Source organism: Myotis brandtii, unplaced genomic scaffold (assembly GCF_000412655.1).
Source record: "Myotis brandtii unplaced genomic scaffold, ASM41265v1 scaffold403, whole genome shotgun sequence".
Lineage (NCBI taxonomy): Eukaryota > Metazoa > Chordata > Mammalia > Chiroptera > Vespertilionidae > Myotis > Myotis brandtii.
The window spans coordinates 82,997-83,823 of NW_005365474.1; the positions used below are offsets into that span (position 1 = coordinate 82,997).

General features: G+C 59.9%; 1 protein-coding gene across 1 annotated transcript in view; it reads left to right on the forward strand.

Annotated features, from left to right (window-relative positions):
- The window catches only part of ADGRD1 (adhesion G protein-coupled receptor D1), a gene marked incomplete at its 5' end in the record, with an annotated part of 49,489 nt that overhangs the window by 3,530 nt on the left and 45,132 nt on the right, over positions 1-827 (forward strand). Inside the window, one exon of the mRNA XM_014545347.1 lies at positions 733-816. Within this exon, the coding sequence (XP_014400833.1) occupies positions 733-816 (84 nt within the window). The remainder of the gene's footprint in view (positions 1-732; positions 817-827) is intronic.

Sequence of the window (827 nt, forward strand, 5' to 3'; positions counted from 1 at the left end):
TGGTGTCCAGCGCGGCCGCTGGAGCCCAGGGAGCCGCCGAGGGCCGCAGAGGCAATCTGTCCGCCTCCGCGCTGCATTCTTCCATTGTTTGTAACCGTTTCTCACTCGCTAAATTCTTTTCTCATTTGTCATGGTTTTCTGTTTTTTTCTCCGTGTTGGTTATGAGCACACAGCGTCTGAAAATAACGATCCTATTATCTTCTCTTTCAAAACGTTTATTGCGGGACTAGCACAAGGGTCAGCGTACTCGTTCTCCGCCCGCTGGGCCCTGGCAGACGTTAGGGCGTCTGATCAGCGTTTAGTCATCGGCCGGTCCTGCACTTCTGGGGAGCGGCCCAGGGAGCCGGCCCGAGGGGGCCACGGGGGGACCTCCGCCGAGTGGGGGACTGGACAGGGCGGCCCCTCCGGCGACGGTCCCCACGCTCACCAGGAAGGGAGAGAAAAGCAGCTAGCCCGGCGGCGTGGCTCAGGGGTTGAGCATCGACCTGTGAACCGGGAGGTCAGGGTTCGATTCCCGGTCAGGGCACAGGCCCGGGTTTCGGGCTCCATCCCCAGTGGGGGGCGTGCAGGGGGCAGCCGGTCCATGGTTCTCTCTCATCATGGATGTTTCTCTCTCTCCCCCTCTCCCTTCCTCTCTGACATCCATAACAATAGATTAAAAATAATAAAAAGCAAGAGAGAGCTTTGAGTGTGTCCCCAGCGCGGAGCTGACGCCTTGTCCTTTGTCCCCAGGGTTCAAGGTCTTGCTCACGGCCTCCCACTACTGGCCCCTGGAGCATGTGGACGGCATCCGTGAGCTGCAGGAAACGGCCGGAGGTACACGCGGG